At 39.6% G+C, this 17705-nt stretch overlaps 2 protein-coding genes across 2 annotated transcripts in view; both read left to right on the forward strand.

The window, feature by feature from the left end:
• The window catches only part of BMS1 (BMS1 ribosome biogenesis factor), a 64549-nt gene extending 63623 nt beyond the window's left edge, over positions 1–926 (forward strand). Inside the window, exon 20 of the mRNA XM_037803929.1 lies at positions 806–926. Within this exon, the coding sequence (XP_037659857.1) occupies positions 806–926 (121 nt within the window). The remainder of the gene's footprint in view (positions 1–805) is intronic.
• A 963-nt stretch (positions 927–1889) lies between these two features.
• The window catches only part of CSGALNACT2 (chondroitin sulfate N-acetylgalactosaminyltransferase 2), a 57928-nt gene continuing 42112 nt past the window's right edge, over positions 1890–17705 (forward strand). The window contains 2 exon segments of the mRNA XM_037804653.1: positions 1890–2032; positions 16921–17704. Of these exon segments, the coding sequence (XP_037660581.1) occupies positions 17190–17704 (515 nt within the window). The 5' untranslated portion in view covers positions 1890–2032; positions 16921–17189.

Raw genomic sequence — 17705 nt, forward strand, 5'->3', positions numbered from 1 at the left:
GCTGCCAACCTGGTAACAAAATTCCGTGACAGTTTGGTGAACTGCCATTTACATTTACTCGTGGTAAACACCTTAAGTATTTTAAAGGAGTTTTGTTTTATTCTCTCGCATCGGCCTTTCCTGTGCTCTGAACCATTTGCCAGGGTTTCTCAAACTCTCTAACTCTACCAAGAGAGAATAATTCACCTTTTCATTCACACTTGCAGGATAAACAAAATCCATGCAGGACCAGGCCCAAGAAAAGTGATTTACACTAGCCAGACTCACACAAGACTGATTTCTCTAGCAGAACAGAAACCAGCCAACCACATGGAAAATTGAAGAGATGCGGTGAATTTGAGCCATGCCCTCTGCTCAAGAGGCTGGTCATGTGACAGAGATTTTGGGCAAAGGATGGTTCCTTGCACATTTTAGTTGTAATCAGTTTAACTTGTTTATTGAATACTTACTATATGCAAAGCACTGGGGGGTCGAAAAGACATGGTTATCTTCAGGAGCTCATGGACCCATGGTATCCATCACTAGACGAATTCACACTTGAGTCAGGTTGGGGGAGGGGTGGCGGTACTATAAATGTTTACATGTGTTCACAAAGTATGCTAGCGGGAAGTGAAACCTTGTGGTCGGGCAGAGACTCTGGAAAATTCAGCAAGCCTGGCTCAGAAATTGGCTGCCTGGAACCTTTCAGCCCACAGGGTCCACAGAACTGATCCCAGGAGAACAAGTGGGTTGAAAACAAGAACTGTCAGCCAATGAAAGCAGCTGTGAGCAGTGCAAGCTCTCCCTTGAAAGGCCACTTCTGCAGGAGGGACCACTCCCCACCCCCAGTCGCCAGCCGGGGTTCCAGCAAGAGGATTAATGCTGACAAGCTCCTGGCTGCTTGCCGCCTGCCAGGCCCAGCGCTTCAAATACGAAGTTGCATCTAAACCTCCCAGGGACCTTAGGAAGCACAGGGCATCCTTACTATCCCCAAAGCACAACTGACAAGACTGGGGCTTAGAGAGGCTGAGTCCAGAGAGACTGCCAAGGTGACAGGAAGGAGACAGGGCCCTGCTGCGGCCGGGCTCCAGAGCCGGCTCTTAGTCCCACCTGCTCTGCCCACACCCAGGCAGGGCCCGCGCTGCCGGGGCGGCCCCTCCTTCTATGGCACGGGGACCTCGGAGGGTAGGGCCCGGCTCAGAGCCCCTTGCCTCGGAATAAGCAGTTCCATGGAGGGTGGGGTGGAGATGTGGTGTTTTTATTGGTCGTTTTTTGCCCCCACTCACTAATATCATACAAGGACAACCTCCAAGCGATTCTCCAGGACGTCTGCCTGCACGCTCCCTCACTGAACAGAGGAAAGAAGTGCAGAACCTCGCCCAGACCTCGCTGCCAGGGCCGGGGTCCCTCCCCGGGCCTCGCCGCTCAGCCCAGCATGCCCGGGAGTCCCTGGGTGGGGGGAGCCTCCGGGGCCATCAGTCCTGAGCTCGGGGCCCTGCGGTGGCCGACCTGGGAAGAGTCGCTTTCCCGCACAGCACGGTGCTCACACCACGCACCAGCAGCAGCAGCAGCAGCGGGCCGTCTCCCGGGGTCGCTCCACCCCCGCCCACCGCCGCCCGGCCCGTGGACTCCACTCCAGCAGGCCTCCTCGGCGGCTCACCGGCCAGCCCCCACACCTCGTTTTCGGGGTGACAACCAGGCATAACGCACACGCACATGTTTTTCAACAGATGACGGACTAATAATGCACACCAGGTGCCAGTTACTGAGCTTTCCAAGCCAGGCCCAGGCGGCGGCGCGGGGCGGGGCCGGGCGAGGTGGGCGGGGCCTGGAGAAGTAGGCGGGGCGTCGGTGGGGCGGGGCGGGCGCGCGCCCCCGCAGCGGCCTCATTTCCTCGCGCGCTCCGGAAGTGGCTGTAGTCGGCCGGCGGCGCGCCCGAGAGCTTAGCGGTTCCGGCGGCTGAGGCGGCTCCAGCGCGGGGCCTCGCCGGCAGTGTCCGCGGCCGCGGGAGAGGCGGGCGCGGCGGCCGCCGGGTGCCAGAGCCCCAAGCGCGGTGAGTACGCGGCCGCCCGCCTCGCGCCCGGGGCCCCCGGTCCCTGTCCCCGTCGGTCGCCTCGCGGACGAGCCCTCCGGGTCTGCTCGGGTTTCAGCGAAAGCGGCTTGGGTTTTCCTCTGCAGACCGCGCTGCCAGCAGACCGCTGGTTTGTGTGTTAGTGTTTTATTTTTATCACCGTGTTTTAATTTCTTTAAGATCAGCCCACCACCGTCTCTGCTCTTCTCAGTGGATGAACTTTTTAGTCAGCTGTCCCCTGTCTGTTGCGTTAAAATGGTCTCTTCTGATCGCATCCTCTACTTCTGACAGCACCTGGGGCGCCTTGCTGGGAATCGGGGGGGCCCGGGCACTTCCAGGGAATTCATCTTGAAAATTATACGCTGTTCCTGAGCAGGTTGCTGGGGGATAATTTGGCGAGGCGAGCGAGGAGGGAGCCTTGGATTTGCGGTGATGTCCTTGCAGAATGAGGTTTGATTCTGCAGCTGGAGCCCTTGACTGGGGAGCCGTGGAGGCCTTTTCTAGCCTGCTCCTTCCATTTACAGGCGACGTCTTGGCGTTGCATCTCATTTTTAGTGCTCTCAGAGTCTGGGTCTTCATTTCTGGTGGAATGATGTTGGCTTTTCAGGTCGTGTCAAAAATAGTGCTTTAGAGCTTGCAAGTGAGAAACTAGGTGTTTAATGACCGAGAATGTGCCTGTCCAATTTGTACCATGATTCTGGTACCGTTTGTTTAAAATTGTCGGATAAAAGATGTTGGGTTTCCAAATTTATGGCTCACGGAATTTTGACAATGAATAAGCACAGTTTTAGTTCCAGACAGTTTAGAAATTACGTATTTTTTCGTTCTTGAACTTTTTTGTTGAGGTACAAAATACCTATAGTGGAGTCATCAAGTGTGTAAATCCTAAGTGTACAGCTCGATGAATTTTATGTATTCATTAGCTTTTGTAGCCACCACCTATATGGTATTGTACCTCCAGCACATTTCCATCATCCCACTCTCTCCCAGTCATTTATGCCCCCCCAGTCGGTATTCTGACTTCTGTCATCTATTAGTTCTGCCTTTTTTGAACTTCATATTAATGGGCTTATACTGTATGTTCAGCATATTGCTGGTGAGATTCATTCATGATGCTTCATGTATCAGTAGTTCACTCTGCTGATGGACATTTGGGCTTCCAGTTTTTGATAATATGAATTTGGGGTCTTGAGAATACCATGAACATTACGATGAACTTCTTGGTGAACAACTATATGCATTTTTGACTGTTGTAGAATTGTTGGGTCATAAGGTAGACCACAAATTATATTTTAACCAGCATGGAGTCTTCCTTTTTTTAAATTAACAAAATGTGGTGCTTAAGGGATATAATGTTAAGGTTGGTAAATATACCTTTATGAGTTCGAGGACTTAAGTGATTTATTACTGAATGATTATTTCCCTCTTGGGCACATCCTTGACAGTCTTCTACCAGACTGTCATTACTTGTCTCACTGTCTATCTAAAATGAAAGTGCTGGTGCTGATCTACCCTGAAGCTATATAATGCTTGGCTAAGAACTGCCTTACTCAAGTTGGTGATTCTTAGAGGAGACCAAAAGGAAGTGACCAAAAAATGGATTTGAAGAATACCATGGGATTGCAATTGAAAGAACTTACATTATTATTGTCATGGCACAAGAAATAGAAAATTGAATTATATAGTTAGTCAGAAATGTGTATTTACTGCAGGAGTGCAGTAATTTCACGTAGTCTGAGATTCTTGTACATTTATAATGGGAAGAGACAAACAGAAATCACTAAACAATTGTAGGAAATTAAGAGCATGTGAAAGAGAAGCCTCAGACTCAAAAATATGAAACTAGACCCCTGAGACAATGGTTAATATAAAAACAAGAACACTTTAAAATAAGTATTTGTATCCTCAGATTTGGGAGGGTTTTATGCCTGTGAAACAGATACAGGATGCCATGGGAAAAAAAAATCAGTTCTTGACTATTAAACTGTGAATTAAAAATTAAAACTGCATCAAAGGACTGGATAGCAGAATGTACATGACTAAAGACCAAGTAAGTAATCTGAAAGGAAAAGCCCAGGGGATTCTCCTAGAACACAGCATGAAAGCATAAAGAGAATTTAGGAACGAATACCATGATGTGAAAAATAGATCCTGGAGAGCCAATGTACATCTCCAAGGAGTTCCAGAAATTGGAAGAGCAGCAGTGACCACGGAGATAACAGAGATGGTGAGGGTAGGAGCATCCAGGACAGTCTTCCGAAGCCTGAGCCAGACGGAAAGATACATCAGTTAGGAAAAAAAGTAGTGGCAAATATAGGCGGCCCTCCCCACTGGCCTCTGTTTCTTCATCTGTGCAGTGAGGATGATCAGGAAGCAAGACTTTAAAGACAGTGGTGCAAAGACGTGGCACAGATTGAAGGATTTCGCTGTGCTCACGGTTCTTGTTCCCCATCTTCGCATTCCTCTCTGTACTCCCTGCCCTTCCCCTGACTCAAAGTAGATGCAGATTTCCCATTCCAACCTCACAGTAAGATGGAAACCATTAACATGCTATATTAGGAGGAAAGGGAGAGGGAAGAAACAAGGAAAATTGCACTGAGCAAAATTACATGAGTTTATGAATAGAGTAGAAAAGAGTCTTACAAGAATTTTGAAGAAGACATACCTGGGTACATTCTGATGAAATTTATGTACTTTGTGGATAAATATACAATCACAAAAGCTTCCAGCGACAAATACATGGTTACCTATAAAGACTGGAAATCAGGACTTCCAGTGCAGAACATGGAATATTAGGTGACAGTGGAGCAGTGTTAAAAGTTTTGCAGGAAGTTATTTTTAATGCAAGTTTTATTGAGATATAGTCACATACCATACAGTCATCCCCAAGTGTACAGTCAGTTCACAGTGTCATCATATAGTTGTGCATTCATCACTGTGATCAATTTTTGAACACTTTCATTACTCCCAAAATAAAAATAAGAATAAGAATAAAAATAAAAAAGAAAACCCAAAATATCTCATAATGGCTTCTCCTCCCTCCATTATTCATTTTACTTTTTGTCTCCCTTTTTCTACTCATCTGTCCAAACACTGGGTAGTATAAAAGGAGAGGAGTGAAAAGGTTTTCACAATCACACTGTCACCATATAAGCTATATAGTTATACGATTGTCTTCAAGAATCAAGGTTACTGGATTGCAATGTAGCAATTTCAGGTATTTCCTTCTAGCTATTACAATACACGAAAAACTAAAAAGGGATATCTATAAAATGCATAAGAATAATCTCCAGAATGACCCTCTCAATTCCATTTGAAATCTCTCAGCCACTGAAACTTTATTTTGTTTTTTCTCTTCCCCCTTTTTTTGGTCCAGAAGACTTTCTCAATCCCACGATGCCAGGTCCACGTCATCCCTGCGCGACATGTCCAGTGTTGCTAGGGAGATTTACACCCCATGGGGTCAGGTCCCACGTAGGAGGAGGGCAGCAAGTTTACCTGCTGAATGATTTACAGAGGCAACAAAAAAGGTTCTCTGGGGGTGACTCTTAGGCACAATTATAAGTAGGCTTAGCCTCTCCTTTGCAGTAACAAGTTTCATAAAGGCAAGCCCCAAGATCGAGGGCCCTCAACCTTCTATATTGGTAGTTCCCAAATGAGGGGAACCTATTTTGAACTCAGAATCTTATCCCTAACCCAAACTCATTCACTAAGGAACAAAATAAAGGCATTTTTCCCCATACCCTAGGATGCACTATGTCAAAATTTTAAAATTAATTCAAGAAAAATAGATGTAGAAATCAGGACACAGTGGTGATGGTGATCAAAGAAAACAGTAAAACTTAGTTCTCAACTCTAAATTGTTGATAGCTATAGCTGAGAAATTTAATGCATTGTTAAGGAAGGATTCATAAACCAGTAGTAGGTATAATTTTAAAATCTATAATAATACAGAAAAAGATTTAATGTGATTTTAAAGTTGATGGGAAGGTGGAAGGAATAAGGCATGCTGAAAGGCTTATCCTGAACAAGGAAGTAGGCTATAGGTTACTGATCAATTACATGTTAAAATGAATAATTTAAGGAAGTTTGACCCAACAGTTCCACTTCTAGGGATTTATCCTAAAGATAAAATATACATGTGTAAGGTCATATACATATGAGGCCGTTCATGCCAAGATGTTTAATAATGGCAATAGATTTGGAAGGTTATACAAGAACTGGATGGGGGATCTGGGCCTCTGGCGTAGGAGGGAGATTTTTTCACTGTATGCTGTCCTTATATTATGTTTGACCATCTTATCATGTGTTTATTTTGCAAAACTTTTAGAAGTGTAAAAACATTTAAGTGTTAGAGCAGTGGTTGCCAAATCTGACTGGCCACCTGTTTTGGTACGGCCTGTGACCTAAGGGATATTTTCTAAATTTTTTAAATGGTTGTTAAAAAAAATCAAAAGAAGAATAATATTTCGTTGCCACATGAAAATGATATCAGATTCAAATTTCAGTGGCCAATTGGCACACAACCAAGCTCATTCATTTATGTATTGTCTGTGGCTGCTTTTGTGTTACAAAGGCGGAGTTGGAGTAGTTATGATATTTTTTGTCTGACCCCTTTACCTAAAATGTTTGCTTTTCCAGGATTTAGAGAGGCCAGAAACAGGACCTTATGAAAAAGAATTTTGCTTATGAGAAAAGTAGCATTTCAAATTAGTGAGAAGAACATGGACTGCTTAACAATGGTAAGAGTTGGCTATAATTTGAGGAAATAACTTGGATTCCTATTATAAAAAACAAAATATATAACAATACTAGAAAAATAAGATTTTAATAATGGATTACTTATTTAGGATTACTTCAGGTAGAGAAGCTAAAATTAAGAAGTTAACATAGGCACACCTTCCAGGAGAGAGGGCAGAGGAGGGACCTACAGAACTTGCTCCTCCTCCAAAAACAGCAAGTGGACAAGTAGAAACTGTGTGAAACAAACTGTTCTGGGGCTCCAGAGGGCCAGGGCAGTAGGGAAGCACAGGAAGAAGAGACTGAAAAATGCAGTAAAAATCTGTGAGTTACTTGCTCTGTGCCAGGGGCTGGCACCGATCCCCCACCCTCAGGGTGAGCTTCTTTGGGTCTAGTCCCTCGTGGTGGCTGTGGATGGAGAGGGATATGTAGAAGCCCTCCTCCCCAAGAGCAGGGGGAGGGGCATGGCTGAGAACTGATCATGGCTTTTGATCAGCAAATTTAGATTGCTGGGCTTAAATTCAATAGGCTCTGAACTACTGTTCTAGCCCCAGCCTGGACAGGAACCACACCAGCCATTGTTTTCAACCCCATCCCTGACAGGGGTCCAGATGGCGGAGGTTTAAAGACCGTACATCCATGGGCTGTGGGGAACAGTTTGCTGAAGAGAGCCATCTGATGGGCAGGCAAAGAAAGTACAGTCTCAGGGAGCCTACCAAAAGGTTGGCAAAGAGCACCAACCTCCTGGGCAGGCCTGGAAAGTGCAGCTTCAGGAGCCGACAAAAACGCTTTTTTGGCATCTTTCCCAGTCTTTCTCCCCAAGGCCCTTTGGAACTGGTCTGTGCCCCCTTCGTGTGTCCCTGGCCTGTTTTGGCTGGGAAATATTGACTTGAGAAAATTCTCTCCAGCATGACCCTTGTCCCAGAATTTGTCCTCCAGGCAAAGTGGCTAAAGACAACTAAATTAGAGTTTGAAAACAAACAGACAGACCTAAAACTATAGAGGCAAAACAAACAGAACAGTTCAAGATTCCCAGAGAAGGAACAGAGGAGAGGAAGCCTTCTCCTGGGGTTGTAACAGTCACACAAACAGCAATCTTAAAAATTGACCACCTACCCAGGACAAGAATCAGATATAGAAGAGCTGAATTAAATTGATCAGTTAAATACAAGCAATTCCAGGGTCTAGAATAAGTTGAACAAGTGTCAAACATTGAGCCTTAACACAAAGCCAATCAACAACAAAATCCTAGACAAAAGAGAAATTGACCTTCAGAGTAAAACTCATCAAGAAAATCAAATGCCTAGACATCAGCAAAAATTACAAGCCACACTAAGAAACAGGAAGATATGGCCCAGTCAAAAGAACAAATTAAAAAGTCGGAGGAGACACAATTTGGAACAGCTAATCAAAGATGTTCAAAGAAATCTCCTAAATCAATTCAAAGAGATGAAGGAAAATATGGCTATAAAGAGATAAAGAGGAAAATAAGAAGACCACTGGGTGAGCTAAAGAACTATTTGAAAGTATGAAAAGAAACATAACTTATGCAAATGGAAACATACAATAGAAGAGATTAAAAACACACTAGAGCTATACAATAGCAGATTTTAATAGGCAGAAGAAAGAATCAGTGAACACCCAAAAGATAGGACATTTGAAATCTTATAGATAGAAGAAGAGATAGAGAAAGAATAGAAAAAAAATTGACCAGGGTCTCAGGGAATTGAATGACAGCACAAAGCACACAAACATATGTGCAGCGGCTGTTCCAGAAGAAGAGGAGAAGGGAAAAGGGGCAGAAGGAATATTTGAGGAAAAAATGAATATACATGTCCAAGAAGCACCATGTACTCCAAACAGAATAAATCCTAATAGACCAGCTCTGAGACACGTACTAATCAGAATGTCAAATGCCAAAAATAGAGAGAGAATCCTGAAAGCAGCAAGAAAAAGTGATTTTCACATACAAGGGAACAGCATTAAGATTAAGTATTTATTTCTTATCAGAAACCACGGAGAAAAGAAGGCAGTGGTAGGATATCTTTAAGGTACTGAAAGAGGAAAACTCCCAGCCAAGAATTCTTTCTCTGGCAGAACTCTTTCAAAAATGAAGAGAGTTTAAAATTATTCACAGAGAAACAGAAACTGAGAGAGTTCATCATCAGGAGACCACCTGCCCTACAAGAAATGCTAAAGGAGCTTCTATAGGCTGAAAGTAAAGACAGGAGACAGAGGCTTGGAAGACAATATAGAAACAAAGATGATCAGTCAGGGTAATTGAAACGATAAAAAGAGAGATGAAATAAGAGATGACGTAGAAAAGCCAGAAGAAAAAATGGTTGAAGTAAATACTGCCTTTACAGTAATTATATTGAATGTTAATGGGCTAAAACTCTCCAATCAGAAGGCACAGATTGGCAGAGTGGATTAAAAAAAAAAAAAAAAAGCTATGCTACATCTGTATTCTGTCTATAAGAGACTCACCTTAGACCCAAGGATACAAATAGGTTGAAAATCAAAGGCTGAGAAAAGATATTCCAAACAAGCAGTAACAAAAAAAAGAGACAGGGTAGCTATACTAATGTCAGACAAAATAAACTTTACATACAAAAATGTTATAAGAGATAAGGAAGGACATTATATATTGATAAAATAGGTAATCTACCAAGAAGAAATAACAATCATAAATATATATGCAACAAACCACAGTGTCCCAAAATACATGAGGCAAACACTGACAAAACTGAAGGGAGAATAGATGTCTCTACAATAATAGTTGGAGATGTTAATATACCACTCTCATCAATAGATAGAACATCTAGACATAGGATCAATAAGAAAACAAAGAACTTGAATAATATGATAAGTGAACTAGGCCTAACAGACATTTACAGAACATTACACCCAAAACAACAGGGTATACATTCTTCTCAAGTGCCCATGGATCATTCTCCAGGATAGACCACATGTTGGGACCACAAAACAAGTCTCGGTAAATTTTAAAAGCTTGAAATTATACAAAGCACTTTCTCTGACCATGACAGAATGAAACTGGAAATCAATAACAGGCAGAAAACTGGAAATTCACAAATATATGGAGGTTAAACAACATACTCTTATTGTGTTTTGATAGTTATTTTGATATTCTGGGGACAAATCCTGTATCAGATGTATGTTTTGCACATATTTTCTCCAAGTCCATGATTCGTCTTTTCACTCTCCTACCAGTATATTTAAAAAGAACACAAGTTACCAATTTTGATGAAGTCCAGTTTATCAGTTTCTTCTTTTATGGATTGTGTTAGTGTCATAGCTAAGAAATCCTTATCAAACTCAGGGTCACAAAAACTTTCTCCTGTGTTTTCTTCTAGAATTTTTTTGTGTTTGTTTTAGATTTTCCATTTAGATCCATGATCCATTTTGAATTATATCCTACTAGATATGAAGTGGTATTTCATTGTGATTTTGATTTGGTTTGCCTGATGGCTAATGATGAACATAAACATATGTTCATATGTTTATAGGCCATTATAGGCCATTTGTTTATCTTCATTGGAGAAATGTCTTTTTGATCTTTTGCCCCTTGAGTCTTTTTACAAATATGTAAGAGTTCTGTATGTAGTCTAAACACAAATCCTTTGTCAGATATATGAGTTTCAAATATTTACTATCATTCCTTGAATTTTTTCACTTTTTTTGATGGTGTCCTTGCAGCACAAAAGTTTTTAATTTTGATGAAGTCTCAATTTATCAGTTTTGTCTTTGGTTGCTTGTGCTTTTGGTGTCATGTCTAAGAAGCAGTTGCTGAATCCAAGGTAATGAAGATTTATCCCTACTTTTTCTTCTAAGAGTTTTATAGTTTTAGCTCTTACATTTAGGTCTTTGATCCATTTTGAGTTATTTTTGAATATGGTATGAGTGGAGCTCCCAACTTCATTTCTTTTGCCTCTGGGTATCCAGTTTTCCCAGCACTGTTTATTGAAAAGACTATTCTTTCCTCTACTGAATGCCTGGCACCCTTGCTAAAAAATCAATAGACTGTAAGAAGGTTTGCTTCTGGACTCTGATTTCCATTGATCTGTATGTCTATACTTATACCACTACCACATTGTTCTTGATTACTGTTGCTTTGTAGTAAGTTTTGAAATTGTTAAGTGTAAGTCCCTTTGACTTTGTTCTTTTTCAAGATTGTTTTGGCTATTTGGGTCCCTGAAAGTTCTATATGAATTTTAGGTTCAGTCAATTTCTCCAAAGAAGTCAACCGGGACTTTGAAGAGGATTGCCTTGAATCTTTAGATCAATTTGGAAATATTGTCATCTTAACAATATTAAGTCTTCCAATTCATGAACATGGGTGGCTTTCCATTTGTTTTAGATCTTCTTTAAGTTCTTTCAAGAATGTTTTGTAGCCTTCAGAATACAGGTTTTGTACCTCTTTTGTTAAAATTTTTCCTAAGTATTTTATTCTTTTTGAGGGCTATTTTAAACAGAATTGTTTTGTTTTTCTTAATTTCATTTTCAGATTGTTATTGCTAGTGTATAGAAATACAATTAATTTTCATGGATAGATCTTGTATTCTGAAACCTTGCTGAACTCATTTATTAGTATAGTAAATATTTCTTTTGGAGTCAGTGTCAGTAGTTTGTATCTTTGTAGGAATTTGTCCAATTCTGTTATCTTTTAAAGGGGTTTAAATAATAAAAACTATCCCATAATTTATCCAGGTAGTTAATATTTTTGATGCTTTTAATTGCTTTGTGTAGGATCCGTATTTCTCTCTGGTATCATTTTCCTTCTGCCTAAAGGACATGTATTGCAGGTCTGATGATGATGACTTCTTTTAGTTCTTGTGTGTCTAAAAAAATATTTGCCCCTTTTTTGGAAAGATACTTTTAATGGGTATAGAACTCTAGTTGTTATCTTTTCTTTCAGTTCTTTAAAAATGTTGCTCCACTGTCTTTCACTTGCATTGTTTCCAAAGAGTAATCTGCTGTCATTTTGTTCTTTGTATCTGAGATGTGTTTTTTCCTCTGGCCCCTTTTAAGATTTTCTCTTTATCACTGGGTTTGAGCAATTTGATTATGGTGTATCTTGGAGTCATTTTCTTTATGATTCTTGTGTTTGGGATTTGTTGAGCTTCTTGGATCTGTGAGTTTGGAAAATGTTTAGCCTTACTTCTTTAAAAATTTATTCTGTCTTCCACCTTCTTTGTGGACTCCAGCTACATGTATATTAGGCTACTTGAAGTTGTAACAGCTTGCAGATGCCTTTTCATGTTTTTTCATCCTCTTTTCCTTCTGTATTTTGCATAGCTTCTATTGCTACGTCCATAATCCACTACTATTTTCTTCTGAAATATCTAATCTGCTAATCCCATCCACTGTATTTTTCATCTCAGACATTGAAATTTTCATCTGCTGAAGTTCAGTTTCTCTCCATTTATACCTTATGTGTCTCTACTTAATTTTTGTTTACAAACACTTCCCCTTCCCCCTCCTCTCCCTTAGGCCTCTCCCCCATAACCTCTAATCTGCTTTCTAACTCGGCAAATTTGCTACATGATGTCATACAATTTTTGTCCTATGTGTCTTGCTTGTTTCACTGAGCGTAATGTTTTCACGGTTCTTCCATGTTGTAGCATGTCTCACAATTTCATTCTTTCTTACAGCCAAATAATATTCCATTGTGTCTATGTACCATATTTTGTTTATCCATTCATTTGTTGATGGACATTTGGGTTGTTTCCAGATTTTGGCTATCGTGACTAATGCTGCTAGAAACATTAGTGTGCACGTATCTGTTTGCGACCATGTTTTCACTATCTTTGGGTATATACCTAGAAGTGGGATTGCTGGGTCAAATGGTAATTCTATATTTAACTTTTTGAGGGCTGCAGTATTGCTTTCCACTGTGGCTGGACCATTTTACATTCCCACCAACAATGCACTTGAGTTCCAATTTCTCCACATCTTCTCCAACATTTTGTTTCTGTTTGTTTAATAATAGCTATCCTTGTGGGTGTGACGTGATTATCTCATTGTGATCTTGATTTACATTTCCCTAATGGCTAATGATGTTGTATAGTTTTCATGTGTCTATTGATCACTGTGTATCTTCTTTGGAGAAGAGTCTATTCAAGACCTTCGCCCTTTTTTTAATTGTGTTATTTGTCTTTTTGTTGTTAAATTATAGGAGTTCTTTATTTATTCCAGTATATGGTTTGAAAACTATTTTCTCCCATTCTGTAGGCTGTCTTTTTGCAGTCTTGATAATTTCCGTCTGTGCACAAAAGTTTTTAATTTTGATGAAATCAAGTTTATCCATTGTTTCTTTTGTTGCTTGTGCTTTTGCCAAATCCTGGGTCATGAAGATTTGCCCCTATGTTATCTCCTAAGAGTTTTCTAGTTTTAGCTCTTATATTCAGGTCCTTGATCCATTTTGAGTTGACTTTTGTATATGGTGTGAGATACAGGTCTCACTTCATTCTTCTGCATGGTGGAAATCCAGTTTTCTCAACACCATTTATGTTGGAAATAGCCAAATAATATTCCATTGTGCCTATGTACCAACATTTTGGAAACTGTTCTTTCCTCACTATATGTCCTTAGCACTCTTGTCAAAAATCAGTTGCCCTTAGATGTGTGGGTCTATTCTGGACTCTCGGTGCTGTTCTGCTGATCTATTATCTATCTACTTAAATTTTTTAACATATTACAGTTAAAATATCTGTTTTAAACGTCCCTTTCTATGAATTCTAATATCTGCATCAGTTCCAGGTCAGTAGTTTCAATTGATAGAGTTTTGTCCTCATCATAGGTCATATTTTTCTGTTCTTCCCTTGCATGGCCTGGTGTTGAATGTCAAATATTGTGAATTTTAGCTTGTTGGGTTACTGAATATTTTTATATTCCTATAAATATTCTTGAGGTTTTTTGTTGCAACACAGTTCAGTACTTGGGAACGATTTGATCCTTTCAAGTCTTGCTTTTAGTATTTGCTAGGTGGGGCCAGAGCCATGTTTAGTCTAGAGCTAATTATTTCCCACTACTGAGGCAAGACCCTTCTGAGTACTCTATTCAGTGCCCCGTGAAGTTTGAGATTTTCCAGTCAGATGGAAGCATGCACTATTCCTGGGCCTGTGGGAATTCTGGGTTCTGTATCCTCTTATTTTGAGGGTGGTTCTTTCCTTAGCTTCACTTAGTTTTCTCACATGCATGCACTGATCTGTACTCTGCTCAATATCCAAAAGGTGCCCTCTTCAGACTCGGGAGTTTCTTCTAGGCAGCTCTCTCCCCTCTGGGACTCTGTCCTTTGCACCCTAGCTGCCTGGGTCTCCTTGGACTGTCAGCTCCTCGTATCAGCTGAGGGATCTCCTGGGCCCTGCCTTGGCTCCCCTTCCTGTGCTATGATCTGGAAACCAAGGCAGTAAGCTGGGCAGTCTTTGTTTCTTGTCTCTTCAGGGATCACTGTCCTTGTTACCTAATGTGCAGTCTTGAAAACCATTGTTTCATATGCTTTGGGGTTTTTATTTTTGTGTTTGTTTGGTTTTTGGTGGTTTTAGACAGTAGTGTAAATCCTAGTCCCTGTTTTACACCACCTTGGCTGTAAGTGGAAGTCTCTGTAGCCTGTTTTAGCAATTTAGGAATTCATTGGCTTCTAAGATTTTTTTCCAACTCAGAAATCTTTAATTTTGTATTATGTATTCATTAACATCTCATTTTTCCATCTCCATTGTATCTATTTCTCTCCTCAAAACACTCAGTATCTGCTATTTGTACTTAGTTTGTTAGGATTAACTCTGGACTGTGAGTAAGCCTTATTTGTGAATACAAACCGTTACATGGAATGATGGCATTCGTGGTGTGTAACAGCAGAAAAATGGATGTCTCCTCTAAGTTTCATAACATATTCAGAACTGTCATTAATCTAGTCTTCTAGGATGTGGTCAAAGAGTTGTCTTCAGTAATAAGGCAAGTAAGATTTTCTATTTTTTTAACAACCACAGAGCTATATAACTAACATTTATATTCTAATTACAGCAACCTTACTTTCCCTTCATATAAAAATATGTAACTATAATATTAGGTAGCATGTAACATATCTCAAAACCTATATTTTGCTAAAGAGAGGAGAGAGATAGAAGACCTTAGCTTTAATGCTACAACTTAATTATGTAACCTTATTTAAGTCTTTTCATTTCTGAGCCTGGTTTCCCTTTCTACAAAATGAAGACAGTGTCAGCTCTATTCTGAAAGGATGGCATGGGATATGTGAAAAAGTGCTTTGTAAACCAGTGTTCTTCAAGATTTTTGGACTGCAACCATACAGAAATACATTTTATGTGGGAGATCTCATACATATACACGTAAGATTGCAACACAAAACTTAACTCTAAGTCATACACAGTGATATTTTCTATTTCATTAAAAAATAAAATGTTGTTAGTGATTTATTATTGGGTCATATCTCACAGTTTAAAATGCATATGCCTATATAAAGAAAAAACTGACCATGTTAATAAAATGTAGTAGTATTTTATAGTCATACTGTTAGTTCTGTTATCAAGTTTCACCTCAAAACAATTTAGGTGTAATATGGTTATGTATATCTTTATTAATAATTTATACAAGATTCCATCTCCATTTTTTTCAGTTTTTAGCCCTTCTTTTCCCATAATAAATGGGCTAGTAATAACTTTATAAATAATTAAAAGAGATACCTCTAAGTTTTATATTTTAAATAGTACAATTCAAGTGGTTTCTTATGCTAAGGGTCATAGTTTTGAGGCATGATAAGATCCTGGAACTGATATGAGCTTTGCATCCTTATTTTTAATTAGATAGTATTTCTTGGAACTGAAATTTGTGCCTAATTTTTCCTACATCACTTGAGAGTTAAACAAGATTTACAATCAGACAGATACAATCTGATTGTGTTAAATTAAAATTTTCAGGACTCTTGGGTCTCATTTGGTTTACTAAAATAATAAATGGCTAAGGCTTTACTAGTGAAGTCCCTTGTTTGTGTCCTCCTAGCCATTTGAAGTTTGGATCCATCAGACATTTCATACAGACTTATACCATAAAAAAAATGACACCTTGGAGCATTTTCCACAGAAGGTATCTGGGCTTTCCTAATCACAGGGAAAGTGTCTAGTTCTCCAATAATCGTTTTCCATAGGTTCTGCTGTACTGACAGAAACCATCTCTGTGAAAAGCCTGCTGTGGTACTACACATCTTTCTTGACAAATCCTTGTTAGAATGGAGTTCCCTCTCCATCAGAGTCCTCCCAGGATTCCTTTCTCCCAAGTTTAACCTTCTCTATTTCTAGAGTTAAGAATCCTTAATTTAGAAAGAGACACTTAAGAGTTTCATAACTGGCATGAAAGATAGCAAGGAATTTCATAAATTTATAAACCATTTTTGAATTTTTTTCCTCTGCATATAAGCATGAATAAAATGTTCATGTTTTCTCTTTTTCCAGACTTCAGGAAATCTGTTGCTTTGTAATACAGTGGAAGGAATTATGTGATCTAATGTTCAAGTAATCTAATGGACAGCTTTGGATATAAAAATGTTTCGTAATGTGTTTTCCAGATGTCCATGACCTTTTCAAATGTTTTTTTTACCTCCACTTAACTTTAGGGCCTCTTCAGTTGTTGGAGTTGAACCATAGAACTTAATGAAGTAGAACACTTAACTTGAATAAATTGGAAGAAAATGTCTCTCCAGCATGCCATTATTAATAGAACAAAAGCAGTTTATAGAAACTCAATTATTAAGTGTTCAAATGCTGCAGTTGCAAGTAATTAAAGTATGTTAAAGTATGTATAATTAAAATATGTTAATATAGAGTTATAAGTGATATAATTTTCAGATGGAGAGCAGTAGAATCTGTGGAACACGAAGTATGCTGAGCAATAATTTTGATGTTTCTTTGCTTTGGGATGTTATAGATGTGTAGATATGCTGGTTAAAAGTATTTCACATAAATTTTAGTGTTTTGTAAGATATTTTCTTAGTACTTTCAGTATTTACTGACTGTTTAAGTTATATAGCAGTCACATAGCTAAGTGTACTGAATCTGACAACAAAATTCTGATTGATTCTTATCTGTTTCTTTCAGAAAAGTCACCACCCATATAATGGATTTTGTCTGACTCTGTAGATCAGATTGCTTTCTTCTGGATATCCTAAATATAAGAAATATGCATAATTTCTTATTTCTGCAAGTAGTCATGACTGCTGAAAAAAGAAATTTTTTAAGGTGTAGCAGAAGTGATTTTGGTACCTTGAATGGAGATCTTGATTTTGTCTTTAATATTTGATAACCTTTTGCTAAAGGTATGAAAAAGCAAAGAACTTCCCTCAGTAGGCAAGTGCACATTAATAAGAATGCCTAGAAGAGGCTTGATTCTTCAGACCCGGACCCATTGGCTGCTGTTGGGGCTCGCTTTGCTCTGTAGTTTGGTACTATTTATGTACCTTCTGGAATGCGCCCCCCAGACTGATGGAAATGCTTCTCTTCCGGGTGTCATTGGGGAGAATTATGGTAAAGAATATTATCAAGCCCTCCTACAGGAGCAAGAAGAGCATTATCAAACCCGGGCAACCAGTCTGAAACGCCAAATTGCCCAACTCAAACAAGAATTACAAGAAATGAACGAAAAGATGAGATCATTGCAAGAGAGAAAGAACGTAGGGGGTAATGGCATAGACTTTCAAGGCAACAAAGAGCAAGCACCTAGTGACCTTTTAGAGTTTCTTCATTCCCAAATTGACAAAGCTGAAGTTAGCATCGGAGCCAAAATTCCGAGTGAGTACGGCGTCATTCCCTTTGAAAGTTTTACCTTAATGAAGGTATTCCAATTGGAAATGGGTCTCACTCGCCATCCTGAGGAAAACCAGTTA

The sequence above is a fragment of the Choloepus didactylus genome, chromosome 15 (genome assembly GCF_015220235.1).
Source record: "Choloepus didactylus isolate mChoDid1 chromosome 15, mChoDid1.pri, whole genome shotgun sequence".
In the NCBI taxonomy this organism is placed as follows: Eukaryota; Metazoa; Chordata; class Mammalia; order Pilosa; family Megalonychidae; genus Choloepus; species Choloepus didactylus.